Source organism: Henckelia pumila, chromosome 4, assembly GCF_033568475.1.
Source record: "Henckelia pumila isolate YLH828 chromosome 4, ASM3356847v2, whole genome shotgun sequence".
Classification (NCBI taxonomy): domain Eukaryota; kingdom Viridiplantae; phylum Streptophyta; class Magnoliopsida; order Lamiales; family Gesneriaceae; genus Henckelia; species Henckelia pumila.
The window spans coordinates 148,245,415-148,259,994 of NC_133123.1; the positions used below are offsets into that span (position 1 = coordinate 148,245,415).

The window sequence follows — 14,580 nt, forward strand, 5'->3', positions numbered from 1 at the left end:
TATAGAGATGCATTTTGAAAAGGATAGAAAGTGAGATAGAGAGGAAGGAAATGAGATGCTATAAGTTTTAAAAATTCATCCAAACCTCTGTGTTGGACCAAAGAGAATTTATCACAATTTAAAATTTTAATTTATGTTTTAATATATTTTAATGAATTTCATGGAATAATTAAAAGTCTATTTAAAATTTGAAAACATATAAACTTGTGTAGAGTTTTGAAAAGTCAATATTGAATCTCATTTCATTTTTTTGACTTTCCAAAACTCTACAAAAGTCTATTTTGAATACCACTAGATTTTATAGAATATACAAGAGTCTTGATTGAATATGTCCAGACTTTTAAAATATACAGTAGTAATTAAAAATCATTAAATCTCCTATATCACAAATAAATTAATAAAAATGATAATTATCATAAACAATAATTATATATAATAAAAATTGGTAATTGTCATTAAATAATCATGGTAATAATAATAATAATATTATTATTATTATTATTAGTATTATTAATTTATTCATACAAATTTATTATATTTAGATTATTCTTAAAATTGAATAATTTTTCACTAAGTTATACTATCTTCGTCCCAAATATATTATATATGAATGTTTTTTTTCCTATAGATTAAAAAATTAATTGGAAATATAAATTAACAAACAACCTTCCGATTTTACACTTATTTAATGAGTGTTTGTTTATAAATGATTTATTATCTTTATAATAGTTAGTTAATTACATACAAGACTTCAAATTAAATTTGCGTGTATTAAGAAAGGATAGAATAAATATGAAAATACATATATATTTGGGACAAATGAAAAAAATATGCAATAAACTTGGGACATAATGAATAGTAATTTTTTTATTGGTGGGAAGAATTATAAAGACAAGTATATTATAAGGATTATTGTTTATAAAGTCTATATAAGATCAAATTCATTAAAAAAAATGAAGCTATTTTTAAAGGGATAATAGGATCTTCTAAATTGGTCAAAATAAAAATAATATGCACGGATGCAACACAGAACCAACACACGAAAAATCATGGCACAGAGATTGCACAGGAGCGTGTAAATATCATGCACGGTCCCGTGCTTTTTTAAGTCAAAATTGATAAAAATAAAAATATTAGGCACGGAGATTGCACAGAGGAGTGCACAGATCATGCACGGACCACATACCTTTTGGGTCAAAGTCAAAATACAAGTATTAAGCACGGATCCAACACATGAATCCTGACACATAGATTGCACTGAAGCATGCACGGACCCTGTACTTTTTTTGTTATCTAAAATTGGAAAAAATAAAAATATTATGCACGAATCTCGCACAAATTCAACACACGAATCCTGGCACAAAGATTGCACAGAGGCGTGCACAGATCATGCACAGTCCTTGTATTTTTTTAGGTCAAAATTGGTTAAAATAAAAATATTACGCACAAATTCAACACACGAATCCTGGCACAAAGATTGCATAGATGCATAGCAATCAAATAATAAGTGCGGTAAATAAATGCGTAATGTAAATAAAGCAGTAAAAGGGATAAGAAATGTTTATGGAAGTTCGACGATAAATCGTCTACGTCTTCCCTTCTTGGTTAAGTCGATTAACCAAGGATCCACTAGCACTTCGAACATCTTGGCCTTGATGGCTTCCAAGGATAGCCTTACAACTTGACACGATCACCGCGCTGATACAACTCAACACTCTTGGCCTTAAGGGCTCCAAGGATAGCCTCAACACTCGTAAAATACACTTGGCTTCACACACAAGTGTTTACAAAACCGAGCAACCAACTCACAAACAAACAACCCTCGATTTTACAACCCCGTATACAACTCGATATGTGAATATATTTTGAACACTCAAAAGGGGCTACAAATTGCTCAACAAATGGCTTGAATAATGCTTGAGAGGATTGAGAGACTTGAAGATGTTGGGATATGTTGAATGGCCTCGGAATGCCTCCTTTTATAGCTGAAAATTCGGCATCGATCGGAACTTCCGATCCCTACATCGGAGCTTCCGAAATTTGAATTCTGAGACACGCGGGTGTACTGGATCGGAACGTCCGATCCACTTCGGAGCTTCCGATCGGCGCAATAAATGTGGTGTCGGGCAAAAGTCTTCCGGACAAGATTATCAGGCGGCCGTTCCAGATCGGAACGTCCGATCACGTTCGGTGCTTCCAATCTGCTTCACTTCGTTGCCTCCGATCTGCTTCCGAACAATATAATATTCTTAGAAAATGATCGGACCTTCCGATCATAGATCGGAGCTTCCGAACCTGTTTTTCGTAGCTTCCGTTCTTCATTCCGAACAATATAAAACTCCCTGAAATAGATCGGAGCTTTCGAACCCTGATCGGAGCTTCCGATCTACCCTTAGCTTCCGAAGATGCTTCTGATCATGATCGGAGGTTCCGATCTCCAATCGGAGCTTCCGATCCCATAGCAGTATACTTCTTCGAATTTTGTTTCTGATCTTGAGTATGAATTTAGTCTTAATTCATCTTGAAAATTTTAACTCTGTAATAAGCTCAATGTAAATATTAGTAACATTTTAACCTAGTTTTGTTAATCATCAAAACATAGAGAAATAAGACTTGTTAATGCATTAAAAACATTAATCTCATAATTCGAGATTTATATGCATTTAAGGCGTAACAATCTCCCCCTTTTTGATGATCACAAAACTTGGTTAAAAACAGGAAATAAAATATAAGATAATCATAAACAATTTTTATAAGCAACAGAGTTTAACGGATAAACAAATTTTATCAGATAAACAAATTTTATCCCAATTAATATTTTAACCATTAATTCTCCCCCTTTGTGATAAGCAAAAAGTAATGAAACATAGAATTAAAAATACGCAACAATTTCATTACAATAATAATTTTTTAGTACAAAGCAAGAGAAAAATACAAATATAAATAATAAAAAAAATCTAAGAGTCATCATCATGCTGCGGAGGAGGATAGCGAGCGTCGAAGTCATCAAATCGAGTCTCCAGAGAGGCAACTCTAGCAGTCAACTCGGTAAAATGAGTGTGCATACTCGTCTCAATGCGATGAAGAGTCTCGAAGAGTCGGTCGCTAGGAAATTGGTTTATTGGTGTAGGAGGAACCTCAGGAGCCTGGAAAGGAAGATCACCAATGGTAGATGCAAAGGCCTCAAAACTGAAAGAGGATGGAATATCAGTGTTGGGCGGACCAGTCGGAAAACCTTTGGTTTGGATAGAGTGAGGAAGAGAGGAAAAGTCTCGATGAAAATCAGAAATAGGAGAAAATCTAGAAAAAGCTCGACTAGGATCATCAACCCATCGAGAATACATAGGATTCCAAGATAAATCCATCCTGATAATAGACTGATGGTTGTTGATATGACTCGACTGGATTTCAAGAGAAGGGATCCCCTCAAAATCAATATCAAAACGACTCAAAATCCGGTTAATAAACCGGGCAAAAGGAAAGGAAACCTTTTTAGCCGTCGTTGCCGTGTGATGCATAGTCTGCATAACAAGGCGCGGAAGGTTAAAAGGTCGAGAGGAGATGATATGAAAAAGGATATACAAATCCAGATATTTGCAAGTGGAGAGGTCTCCACTGCGGGGAACTATGGATGTGGTGATGAGTTTTTGAATGATTTGGAAATCGGGAAAAATACTCTTGAGATGGATTCGATCGTCAGCAGCAGTGGCTTGTCGACCGAGAATAGTAGTAAGAAAGAGATTACGATCAAAGTTTGGATCATTTTGTGGCCAAGTTTGGGAAAAGTATTCACCGGGTCCATTCCTGGGAAGATCAAACCAGGAGGACAGATCAGCAGAAGAAAAGATGATATGCCTACCTTGAACGATGGTGGCAATGGTGATATCACCATGCCCTAATTCGAGTTCAAGGTTTGCATAGAACTCGTGAATCAGTGGAGGAAAGATTCGGTCGGGGACAGATGGCTGAAAAAAGGATTCCCAATGTTGAGCATTGATTAAGTTCAACAGTAGGAGATGGGATTGGGTCAAGTAGGTAGTATCTAAGATACGACCTGGATGAATATGACGATGCAAATAATCATCAGGAATGGGCCTAGAAACAGCTGGTTGGATAGGATCACGGATAATAATAGGGCGACTAGAACTCGCTTGATCGCGACGGCGTTTGACAGGCATTTTTATAGGTTGGAATCGGATGAAATAGAGAAAAGAGAAGAAATTTAGGTGCAAGAAATCGGACTGAGCGATCTGATATTTATAGGGGTTGGAACGATCGGACGTTCCGATCCTGATCGGTCGTTCCGATCGTGCGGTCCACTGAGGTAAGGCCACGTGTCGATCAGAAGCTCCGAACAGGCTTCGGACGTTCCGATCCTGAGGCGGTAATTAAAGATAAGGCGGTGAAAAGTAATTTGAAAAGACGGATCAGATGGGGATCGGACGTTCCGATCGTGATCGGTGGTTCCGATCCGCATCTTGGAGGGAAAATTTACCACGCAAGTTGAAAAGTGGCGGGATACAGATCGGAAGTTCCGATCGGGATCGCTGGTTCCGATCTGCCTTAGGAAGAAAGCATGATTTCGACTCTTTAAAATTTATTTTATTTAACATTTAAGCAAATAATTCACATAAAAATATGAGCTTCTTAATTTTGAATAAATACAATTGATTTGTATTATCCAAAATTAATTTGCTCGAATTTAATATTAAGCTCCCCCTTAATATGACATTAAATTTAATTTATGCCTACAAGTGATTACAACTCAATCATGCCAAGTTCACCACGCAAACGAATAAAAGTATTTTCATCTAGTGGTTTTGTAAAAATATCGGCAATTTGATTTGACGTGTCAACATATTGAAGTTCAACTTCATTTCGTTCGATGTGGTCACGAATAAAATAATGACGAATGTCAATATGTTTGGTGCGCGAATGTTGAATCGGATTCTTTGTAAGACAAATGGCGCTAGTATTGTCACAGAAAATAGGGATTTTTGAAAAAGATACACCATAGTCGAGCAATTGATGCTTCATCCAAAGAATTTGCGCACAGCAACTACCGGCAGCCATATATTCGGCTTCGGTCGTTGATAACGCAACACAGTTTTGCTTTTTGGAAAACCAAGAAACTAAACAGTTTCCTAAAAAGAAACAAGTTCCACTAGTGCTTTTTCGGTCCACCTTATATCCACCAAAGTCGGCATCGCAATATGCTTTTAAATCAAAGAAAGAATTTTTCGAATACCACAAGCCGAGATTTGGAGTATTTGAAAGATATTTGAAAATGCGTTTTAAGGCGAACAAATGTGATTCCTTTGGACATGATTGAAATCGTGCACACAGGAAAACATTAAACATAATGTCCGGTCTACTAGCAGTAGCATATAATAAGGAGCCAATCATACTACGAAAGGAAGATTGATCTACAGATTTACCATTTTCATCCTTGTCGAGTCTGATTGTTGTGCTCATCGGTGTGGATGATGATTTTGTGTTCTCCATTCCAAACTTCTTTAGAATCTCCTTGATGTATTTGCTTTGGTTCACAAAGAACCCATCCTTGCACTGTTTGATTTGTAATCCGAGGAAATAGTTAAGTTCCCCCATCATACTCATCTCAAAGTGTTCCTGCATAAGCTTGGAGAAATCTTGACAAAGAGTTTCGTCAGTAGAACCAAAAATTATATCATCAACATAAATTTGCACAATCAAAAGATCATTTTTGACATTCTTGGTAAATAAGGTAATGTCGATCTTTCCTCTTGAAAAACCATTTGAAAGCAAGAAAGTAGACAGTTTATCATACCAAGCTCGAGGAGCTTGTTTCAAACCATACAATGCTTTGTTTAGTCTAAACACATGATCAGGCAAAGAAAGATCAACAAAGCCATCAGGTTGCTCTATATAAACCTCTTCTTTCAATTCACCATTAAGAAAGGCACTTTTGACATCCATTTGAAATAACTTAAAATTTCTAGAGCAAGCAAAAGCAAGTAGCATGCGAATAGATTCTAGTCTAGCAACAGGCGCATAAGTTTCATCATAATCTATGCCTTCTTCTTGACTATATCCTTTAGCAACAAGCCTAGCTTTATTTCTAGTGATAGTGCCATGCTCGTCAAATTTATTCCTAAACACCCATTTAGTACCAATGATAGATCTATCATGCGGCCTAGGAACAAGAAACCAAACATCATTGCGTTTAAACTCATTCAACTCATCTTGCATCGCAATTATCCATGCATCATCTAATAAAGCATCATCTATGCATTTAGGTTCAACATGCGAAACAAAGGCAAGATGATTACAAATATTATTAAGAGAAGAACGAGTGGCTACTCCCTTCGAAGGACTTCCGATGATAAGATCCATTGGGTGATCTTTGTGAAGCGTCCAATCCTTCGGAAGTGGTGTTTCCTCAACGGAAACATCTATATCATTTAGGCTTGAGGAAGCCAACTCTTCTTCGAGTAATTCTACATCATCAATGTTAGTGCGAACAATAGTAGACATAGATTCATCAAAAATAACATGCATAGATTCTTCAACAAGTAAAGTGCGTTTATTAAAAACTCTAAAGGCCTTACTTGAGGTAGAATATCCGAGAAAGATATCTTTGTCGGATTTGGCATCAAATTTGCCAAGGTTGTCCTTACCATTGTTATGTATGTAGCATTTGGAACCGAAAGCTCGAAAGTAAGAAATGTTAGGCTTTCTCCCTCTCCATAATTCATATGGAGTTTTCTTGAGAATTGGCCTTATTGATACGCGATTGATAATGTAACAGGCAGTGTTCATTGCTTCAGCCCAAAAATATTTTGGTAGAGAATGCTCACATATCATGGTCCTCGCAATCTCCACAAGTGTCCTATTTTTCCTCTCAACGACCCGTTTTGTTGAGGAGTCCTAGGACAAGAAAAATTATGACCGATGTCTTTCTCTTCACAAAAGTTTGAAAAACTCTCATTTTGAAATTCAGTTCCGTGGTCACTACGGATCTGCTTTATTGAAAGATTTTTCTCATTCTCAACACGTTTCACAAAAGTTTTAAAATAATCAAAGGCATCATTTTTGTGGGCTAAAAACAATGTCCACGTGAATCGTGAAAAATCATCCACAATGACAAATGCATAAAGCTTCCCTCCTAGGCTAGCGTTCCTCGAGGGACCACATAGATCTAGGTGAAGAAGTTCAAGGGGCATAGAAGTTGATATAAAATTTTTGCTTTTAAAAGATTTCCTTGTATGTTTGCCAAGTTGACATGCATCACAAATAGAATCTAATTTTAAATTGAGTTTTGGCATACCAACAACTAAATCAAGTTTAAAAAGTTTTTCTATGGTACTAGGACCAACATGACCTAGTCGTCTATGCCAAAGAATGCTGTCATCAACATTCAAAGATACAAGGCTTTTAATATTTGATAAAGATAAATTATTTAAAGAAACCTTGTATACATTTTCACTTCTATAACCTTTGAAATTTATGGATTTGTCAGTCGTGAGTGATATAGTGCAGTGTTGGGGAGTGAATTTGACTTCATAACCTCTATCGCACAATTGACTTATGCTTAGTAGATTATGCTTAAGCCCTTTCACTAGGAGTACATCATCAATCAAGCAAGATTCAGATATACCTATTGAGCTGATTCCTTCAATGATTCCTTTGTTGTTGTCTCCAAAGGTTACAGTTCCCTTCTCCTTTGGTTTGACTAATTGAAGTAGCTCCTTGTTCCCCGTCATATGTCTAGAACATCCACTGTCTAGATACCATATGCTAGGAAGAACAATTTTCCTATTTCCCTACAAGAAGAGATTTTGGTACCCTTTAGTTCTTTTGGGTCCACAGTGTTAGAAAAGAAAAATACAAAACAGATTTCCAAGAGTTCAGTCTCTCATAGCGACATCATCGCCACTTTCTAAGAGTGCTTCCAGTAGTAGGTAGGGCTATGCCTCTTTAAAAACCTATTTTCTTGGACAGAGCAGCGTTCATCAGGAAGACCAGTCGCATCAAGGCAATTTAAACCGGTCTATGATGAACTCCCTTAGATCATGATCTCATAATGCCAACTGATGAGTTGTTAAGTACTCTTAGGCCTCCATTTCATATAGCTCTTTTTATCATATTGATATTTTAAAGATCTACACTAATGTCTAGCATGTCCTATTTTACAACAGTAAGAACATGCAGAGGGTGATCTCATTTTTGCTTTAGCAATTAGACTAGTGAAATCTATAGATTTCTTTCCATACCCTATTCCACCCTTATCAAAACTACATTTTTACATACTTAGTAAATTATTCAAGTTATTACTACTTACATTGAATTTATCAAAAGATTTCTCTAAGTGAGCTATGTCATCCTTTAATCTTAGGTTTTCATGCTCCTTAGTTTCTAATTCATGTTTGCGCTTTCTATTTTCTTTTCTAAGAGATTTAGTCATATCAAACATGTTTTTATATGCATGTAGTAGTTCGTCATAGGAAGGTACCTCATCATCGTCGTCGGAGACGATGTCATCACTTTTAGCCATGAGGCAGATGTTGGCTTCCTCCTCGTCATCGTCGCTATCGCTCCAAGTGGCTAGAAGTGCTTTCTTCTTTCCCTTGTCAACTTTATTTTTAAGAGGACACTCATTTGCATAGTGGCCTTGTTGTTGACAGTTGTAGCAAGTAACTTCCTTATCCGGCTTCTTTTGGAATTTGTTTCCTCGCATGAATCGTTTGAACTTTCTTGCGAAGAGCGCCATATCATCATCATCATCATCTTCTTTGGATTGGCTAGATAGAGCAATCCCCTTTGCCTTGGTATCTTCTTTCTTTAATTCCTTCCTTGTTGATAATTCCAGCTCATGGGTTTTTAGAGTCCCATGTAGTTGATCAAGATCGTAGGATGCAGTGTCGCCTTTGTTTGACTCGATGATGGCCGTCCTCTTGGCATCCCACTCCTTGGATAAGGCGCGTAAAGCTCTCCTCTACACTTGTTTGGTTGGATATTGTTCCCCGAGTTGGGCTAGCTCATTGATAATTTGAGTAAGCCTTCGGAACATAGTATCTACATCTTCGTTTGATTCCATCTTGAATGTTTCATATTTGAGTTGGAGTAGATCGATCTTCATTTCTTTGACTTGATTAGTCCCTTCATGGCATATCTCCAACTTGTCCCATATCTCTTTAGCGGATGAGCATATTGAGATCCGGTTGTACTCATTCATATCTAAGGAACAATGAAGAATATTCATGGCTTTAGCATTTTGAGAAATTAATCGCATGTCCTCCTTGGAAAAGTCGTTCATTCCCTTGGGAATTTTGACACCCTCAACCTCTTTAGTAGGTATGTAGGGACCTTTCACAGTAACTTTTCAAAGATCATAATCTACGGATTGGATATATAGGGACATTCGGTTTTTCCAATATCCGTAGTTAATGCCATTGAAAAGAGGAGGACGATTTGTTGATTGCCCTTGAGCATAGTCGCTCGCTAGATTTGCCATAGAGCCTTTTTTGAAAATATTTTGTAAAAAGGTGGCTCTGATACCACTTGTTAGAACCTAATTTGGGGGGGGGGGGGGGGGGGGGGTTGTTGGTTGTATTGGCAACTTTAGCAATTTAAAGCGATTATGCAAGTACGCAAGCGGAAGACTTAAGCAATCAAATAATAAGTGCGGTAAATAAATGCGTAATGTAAATAAAGCAGTAAAAGGGATAAGAGATGTTTATGGAAGTTCGACGATAAATCGTCTATGTCTCCCCTTCTTGGTTAAGTTGATTAACCAAGGATCCACTAGCACTTCGAACGTCTTGGCCTTGATGGCTTCCAAGGATAGCCTTACAACTTGACACGATCACCGCGCCGATACAACTCAACACTCTTGGCCTTAAGGGCTCCAAGGATAGCCTCAACACTCGTAAAATACACTTGGCTTCACACACAAGTGTTTACAAAACCGAGCAACCAACTCACAAACAAACAACCCTCGATTTTACAACCCCGTATACAACTCGATATGTGAATATATTTTGAACACTCAAAAGGGGCTACAAATTGCTCAACAAATGGCTTGAATAATGCTTGAGAGGATTGAGAGACTTGAAGATGTTGGGATATGTTGAATGGCCTCGGAATGCCTCCTTTTATAGCTGAAAATTCGGCATCGATCGGAACTTTCGATCCCTACATCGGAGCTTCCGAAATTTGAATTCTGAGACACGCGGGTGTACTGGATCGGAACGTCCGATCCACTTCGGAGCTTCCGATCGGCGCAATAAATGTGGTGTCGGGCAAAAGTCTTCCGGACAAGATTATCAGGCGGCCGTTCCAGATCGGAACGTCCGATCACGTTCGGTGCTTCCGATCTGCTTCACTTCGTTGCCTCCGATCTGCTTCCGAACAATATAATATTCTTAGAAAATGATCGGACCTTCCGATCATAGATCGGAGCTTCCGAACCTGTTTTTCGTAGCTTCCGTTCTTCATTCCGAACAATATAAAACTCCCTGAAATAGATCGGAGCTTCCGAACCCTGATCGGAGCTTCCGATCTACCCTTAGCTTCCGAAGATGCTTCTGATCATGATCGGAGGTTCCGATCTCCAATCGGAGCTTTCGATCCCGTAGCAGTATACTTCTTCGAATTTTGTTTCTGATCTTGAGTATGAATTTAGTCTTAATTCATCTTGAAAATTTTAACTCTGTAATAAGCTCAATGTAAATATTAGTAACATTTTAACCTAGTTTTGTTAATCATCAAAACATACAGAAATAAGACTTGTTAATGCATTAAAAACATTAATCTCATAATTCGAGATTTATATACGTTTAAGGCGTAACATCATGCACAGTCCTTGTACTTTTTTAGATCAAAATTGGTCAAAAATATTACGTACGGAGATTCCACAGAAAAGACTGCACAGATCATGCACGGACCACATAAACTTGAGAAAAAATTGGTCAAAATAAAAGTATTAAGCACGGATCCAACACAAGAATCCTGGCATTGCACTGAAGCATGCACAGATCATGCACGGACCCCGTACTTTTTATCTAAAATTGGTAAAAATAAAAATTTTATGCACGGATCCAACACAAATTCAACACACGAATCCAAACACAAAGATTGCACAGAGGCGTGCACAAATCATGCACGGTCCTTGTACTTTTTAAAGCCAAAATACGGAAATTACACAGAAAATAATGCGCAGATCATGCACGGACCACGTACATCTATGAGTCAAAATTGGTCAAAATTGCACAAAAAAGAGTGCACAAATCATGCACGGATCACATATGTTTGCACTCTAATACACGAAAAAATGTTTCTGTGTTTTTTTTAATGCATTCTACCAAACATTTAACGAAAGATGTTTTTTTTCAATTATAGTAATGTTCATTATGAATTATTCGATATTTGAACTCTTTGAATCAAAACCTTTGAATTTTAAAATTAAATTTATATGATTTTCAAACATTTTTAGCTATTAAAATGCATTGTACCAAATATTTAATAATATGTGTGACTTGGCGATGTCATAGGATGGTAGATGACAATGTTGGTGAGAATTTGGAAAGATATACATAATACATATATATAAGAAGAAAGGGAGAAGAAGTGGAAGGAAAGAAAAGTAGAGGAATCTTTTCTTGAAACATTGATGAGAAAAAAAAAATACCTTTATATTTATAGAAACATGAAAAATAGATTTTAAAAATTGGTTTAAAGCAAGAATAAAGTACGAAAAATTATATTTTGACAATGTCATCTTTTATATATCCATCATTCTTTAATATTGCTTCCCCTATTTCTCTCTCGATTTTAAACTATTAAAAACAAAAGTGTTACAATGAGGATAGAATCAAAGTAATTTTTAACCTACGAGAATGAAAATATGACTGACCATATATGTGAATATTAACTAATGCGTACAGACTAAAAATACAAATGATTAATTTATTGTTTATTAATTAAAACGTACAATAAGATGAATTTTCTATTGCTATTCAAAATCATATGTAAATCCTAATCTATGATTAATCTCCAATTTACATCAATGAGATACCAAAATGAAACATAAAACGAAACAAAACAAAATGGAAAAAAAATAAAAAAAATAAAAAAAAATTGGGGTAAACTTAATATAAACAATATGATATATATTCACTCTTCTTGTTGTATTCGAATTCTTCCTTAATTTGCAAATTGCAATTTCCATTTTCCACTCATATACCGGCCTATCTTTGATCCAATTTCGGCTCGCGCGTTTTTCTTTCGATTTTAATTGTTTGAGTATTTTTTTGGCCCTTTTTTTAAGAGTTGAGTTGAAATCATTTTATTTTTGAAATTGGAGCTCAATGTGGCTCCCCCTTGCGGTTTGTAGAAAACCTTTTCATTAATAATTTAGTTGGAAGCAGTAACCCTGATGATTTACCTCGAGTGCAAGACTGCAAGTGCAACAGATGGATAGCTTTAGGGGTTTCCCATTACAAATAAAAAAATAAATTAATACATGAGTTGCATTAAGGATTTCATCATGTGTGGTTGTGGACCATATATTAATAATTAATACATGAGTTGCATTGGATTTCATCATGTGTGGACCATATAATATACAAGAATAGAAATGAGCCCTCAAGGTATGAACTCCGTGATAGACTTTAATTCTCAAAGGACCTACTCCTCTCAATACCCGTGACCTCATTATTACACATTACTTCAATTTATGTACCCAACATTTCACCAACCCATAAATAAAATCATCAAATTCCTTACCTATATATATCCTTTTTCAAACTTCATTCCTCTATCAAAATATGGATTCCACTTGCACTACATTGATAATATCATTACTAGTTTTAGTTAGATTCGGCATGTCGTTCACCGTGATCATGTCCGATTCAGGTGCGCCATCGGCTCTAGTCGATGGGCCGCAATCTGGGCTGACCAGCTCCAGAAGTGGAGCTAAGACCGACCCTAGAGAGCAAGAAGCGGTTTATGATGTGATGAGAGCTACCGGTAATGAATGGGCTACGGAGATTCCGGACGTGTGCCGGGGTCGTTGGCACGGGATCGAGTGCATGCCCGATAAAGACAATGTATTCCACGTCGTGTCGTTGTCATTCGGTGCGTTGTCCGATGACACGGCATTCCCGACGTGCGACCCGATCCGTTCTTTCATCTCCAATTCCATTACTAAGCTCCCACATCTTCGGACCCTATTCTTTTACCGTTGCTTTACCGATAACCCACAACCAATCCCACCTTTTTTGGGCTTGTTGGGCTCCAATTTGCAAACTTTGGTTCTTAGGGAAAATGGACACATTGGGCCTATCCCATATGAAATAGGCAATCTGACCCGTTTAGCAATCCTGGATCTCCACAGAAACAATCTAAACGGGTCGATTCCGGTTTCACTGGGCCGGATTACCGGTCTAAGGTCGTTAGATTTGAGTGGCAACAGACTCTCCGGTTCAATTCCTGATATTTCTTTTCCTAAACTAAGCATACTAGACCTCAACCAAAACCATCTCACAGGTTCCATACCTACACAACTTTTAAGCTGTGATCCTCTCCTAAAGGTCGATTTAAGCCGCAACCGGATTTCGGATCCGATACCGAACCTAAACGGTTTGAAAGACCTTATCCTTCTGGATTTAAGTTACAATGTTATATCAAATCCATTCACATATACTTTCAAGAATCTCAACTCCCTCCAAGCACTAATCCTCAATGGCAACCCTGCAACAGCTACGACGATCCCGGGAAACGCCTTCGAGGGATTGAATAGCTTGATGATCTTAGGTTTATCCAACATGAACTTAGAAGGGCCGATACCGGAATCAATAGATAAGCTAACAGAACTGCGAGTGTTGCATCTGAATGGCAACCAACTAAACCGAACCATACCGCCAAATCTTGCGAATTTGAATGGCTTAAGTGAGCTTAGGCTTGATAACAACAGATTGGAAGGGCCTATTCCTTTCACAAGAGAAATGGTTTGGAGAATGAGAAGGAAATTAAGGCTTAACAATAATTTGGGACTGTGCTTTGATGCTAAGAGTGGGCTAGGAAGTGATTTGGACACCTTGTCTGATGCAGGCATTGGCCATTGTGAGACAGCAGAAGTCGGGCCAACATTTACTCTGCAACATATATTGAAATCCAACTCCAAATCAAGCGCTACGATGCACAAAATTACACTTTTCAGGAGTTTTCTTGGGTGGATTGCTGTTTTCTGGTTTGTTTTTTGGATATTGTGATCAAAGATTTTCTTGAAAATCGAGTGTAAAGTTGTAGAGATTATGTATTTTTGAGTAGATGGTAAATTACACTTTTTTGGTGGCATTTTTGTGTTGGGTTGTGCTATTTGTTTTGTTTTAATCATCTTCAAGAATAATAGAGCAAAATGGTTATTTCAATTTTTAATAGCTTTTGAGTGCTCTTGTTTTAGTGCTGATTTCATATAGAATCATTGACTAAATAATAAATATACAGTATACTAGTGATTGTAAGCAACAAATTAATAAATTGTTTAAACGTGATTCTATGATCCTTATTCGCACCTTGTTTTATACTCGGATTATT

General features: G+C 37.0%; 1 protein-coding gene across 1 annotated transcript; it reads left to right on the top strand.

Annotated features, from left to right (window-relative positions):
* Positions 1–12,809: 12,809 nt before the first annotated feature.
* On the top strand, positions 12,810–14,255 carry LOC140862014 (uncharacterized). The gene has a single exon (XM_073265019.1). It carries the CDS (start codon positions 12,810–12,812, stop codon positions 14,253–14,255), a length of 1,446 nt encoding a protein of 481 aa, XP_073121120.1.
* Positions 14,256–14,580: the final 325 nt, after the last annotated feature.

Bases quoted from the DNA above. Each gene is read 5' to 3' on its own strand.
- LOC140862014 (XM_073265019.1), top strand. From the start codon at position 12,810: ATGGATTCCACTTGCACTACATTGATAATATCATTACTAGTTTTAGTT.